Source organism: Echinops telfairi, unplaced genomic scaffold (genome assembly GCF_000313985.2).
Source record: "Echinops telfairi isolate 266 unplaced genomic scaffold, ASM31398v2 ScPeMD7_5;HRSCAF=22, whole genome shotgun sequence".
Classification (NCBI taxonomy): Eukaryota; Metazoa; Chordata; class Mammalia; order Afrosoricida; family Tenrecidae; genus Echinops; species Echinops telfairi.
This window is the reverse complement of record NW_022103901.1, coordinates 10178767-10181541: the sequence shown is the minus strand read 5'-3', so window position 1 is coordinate 10181541 and position 2775 is coordinate 10178767. Positions and strand designations below refer to the sequence as shown.

The 2775-nt window shown below is 42.6% G+C and overlaps 1 protein-coding gene across 2 annotated transcripts in view; it reads right to left on the bottom strand.

The window, feature by feature from the left end:
* The window catches only part of STAG3 (stromal antigen 3), a 33346-nt gene that overhangs the window by 18993 nt on the left and 11578 nt on the right, over positions 1-2775 (bottom strand). For both annotated transcript variants that reach the window (XM_045284362.1, XM_045284365.1), the window contains exon 8: positions 1119-1192. In XM_045284362.1, the coding sequence (XP_045140297.1) occupies positions 1119-1192 (74 nt within the window). The remainder of the gene's footprint in view (positions 1-1118; positions 1193-2775) is intronic.

Here is a 2775-nt window from a genome sequence, read left to right as displayed (position 1 = left end):
GGTTCATGAGGGAGAGGAGAGCGGGGAAGGAGGGGGAAAATGATGAGCTGATACCAAGGGCTTAAGTAGAAAGCCAATGTTTTGAGAATGATGAGGGCAACAAATGTGCTTGACATACAATGGATGGATGGATGAATTGTGTTAAGAGTTGTATGAGCCCCCAATAAAATGATTTTTTTAAAAAAGACTTCGATGGTTACTAGGGTGGGAGAGGAAGGGAAGGAAAGGGAAGTAAAAGGCTAGAGCAGTGTTTCCCCAAATGGGTGCTTCTGGCCCCTTGGGAGTGCTGGAATGATAAGAGCACTGTGAAAGCAGATATCCATGCTAGATCCCGATTATGGGCTATAGCACAACATTTCTTAATCACCAGAAGGGCACTGAGTAAATTTTTTTTTTTTCCTGAAAAGGGGATGGTAGACCAAATCAGTTTTGGAACCTATGGGTTAGAGGGTAGATACGTGTTGACTTGGGTAATGGAGAAGATTTCCTTTAAGAGGGAGATGGGGAAAAGGGTGAAGGACAGAGCAAGCCATTGGGAGGTTTGATAAGTTGTTAAATGCAAAAATGATGATAGAGCATGTAAATACCGCTCTCATTCACAATGATAAGTTTTTAAAAGAAAAGGAAAACCAGTCAAATGGTTTAGTAAAACTAGGCTAAAATCTAAGCAAAAGTGAGAAACAAGTACAGATGTCTGTTTAAAATGTAACTTGGCGAGTTCTTTCAGGAGTTCAAGTATAACCCTCCCTTGTTCTCAGCACATGAAACTGCAGCAGGGCCAGCAGAAGGGTTGCCAAAGTGCCTGCTTCCCTCGGCAAAGTCTTTGGTTCTGTTTTTCCAAGTCTCCAACCCAAGAAAAATGGGAGCAGATCTCAGGCAAAACTGGAGAACACTTATCTTACTTTCTTTCCTTAAGCGCTTAAAAGAGTCTTTGTGAGTGGGGGATAGACTAAACCTTATTAATTTTAAAAAGCGTTGTTTTGAGTTGTGGCTCCAGGTACATTAATTCTGGGACTAACCACACAACTCAGGGTTAGGAGGGGGTGGCCTTGTCGCTTCTGAAAGACTCTACAGCCAAGCAGCAGCAGCTTCAATTGTGTAGAGATTCATTAACTCACCGGTACCGATGTACAAAGACACCCCTGAAGAGGGCATTCATCATTCCTTCGATTTCTTCTTGATGCTCTTGCAGCTGGAGGACCGGGAGAAACACAGGTCAAACATTCTTGGTACCCTGATGGCATAAGGCCACAACATGAAAAGTGTGACTCCCACCTACTTCCTGTGTCCTACACAGGACACAACCAGAACTCCTGGTAGCCTGTGTTCCCTTTTATATCATCTAATTCTGTAAGAAGCTGCACAGGCAATCCTCCAGTTGTGAACATACAATTTATGGACACTTCTATGTGCCCTTTATGTAAATCTTCCCTCACGTTGAAACAGACTGGACCACCTCCTACTGACAACTCCATCATAATCACCTTCACTTATATGCAGCTTTCAAATCGGTGAAAAGTTCCAAGTGTTTTCTTGCACCAAAACCAAACCCACTGCCAATTGAGTCAGTTCCAATTCACAGTGACTGTATGGGACAGAACTGTTCCCTAAGGGCTCCACGATTAAACACTTTTACAGGGGCAGATAGCTTCATCTTACTTACATAAAGCAGCTGGTGGGTTTAAACTGCTGACATTGTGGTTAGCAACCCAGTGCACAACCCATTATGCCACCATGGCTAATCCTTGAACTACAGTTAATTAAGAACTATAAGTACTTGATTTGACTTACCTACAAATTCTAAAAGATGAGAGTTAGAAACCTATCTTGTTTGTACCCTGGGGACTACCTGTATGACTATAGCCAACTAATATCTCAGAGGTTTCTTTGTGTAAGTATAATGTCTTCTGCTTCCTAGGTGTGGCTGTTTTGGCTAATTTGGGCTATTCAGAAGTCCAGCTTTGGAAAATAAATGTTTAATAAATGTAGTTTGTTTCACAGATGTGGGACTAGCAGAGAGAGAGACAAAGACACAGAGACAGAGAGATTGGAGAGAGAGAAGGAAAAGATTTGTGGTTCTCGGCTAGAGATGATCTTGTCTCCTCAGAGACAGCTGGCAGTGTCTAGAGCCATTTTTGGTTCTCACATCTTAGAGGGCAGGAATGCTGCTGGACACCCCACAATGCATAGGACATAAGGATTAGATGCCCATGGTGTTACTGTTGGGAAATCCTGGATTGCATACATATATGCAGTCCTGGGTTATGAATGACCAACTTATGGGCAACTCCTACTTCCCTTTAAAGCAGGGCTTCAAATTAGTTCTGTCATGGCCTTAGAAGTGAAACAAGAACTGCCTTGAATTTTCACAATTTGGGTGATTCCTCATGAAACAGGAAAAAGCCCTGGAGTGGGTTATGGGCTAGCGTTTTCATAAGCCTGATGCACGGGACTAAGTTCTTGGCAGGACTGGAGAGCCAGCCACATTCAAATCAGCAGGGGTGATTGTTGTCTTTGTGCAGGGAGGCAGCAACTTCAAGCCCAGCTTTACAGTTAGGTAAACTAACTCTTCATGACAATCATCTTGCAGCATGTGCAGACTTTAGATCACTGTCTTATACTAAAAGAAAGCTAAGTAAGGACCATATGCACCTGTTCTGACTCAGGAACGGACCTAGTATGATCCCAGTACTGCCCATTACGAATATCAAGGAAGCAGAATTATATTCAATTATAAATATTCTTTAAGGCAACTGACTCCATCTCTTAAAAAAA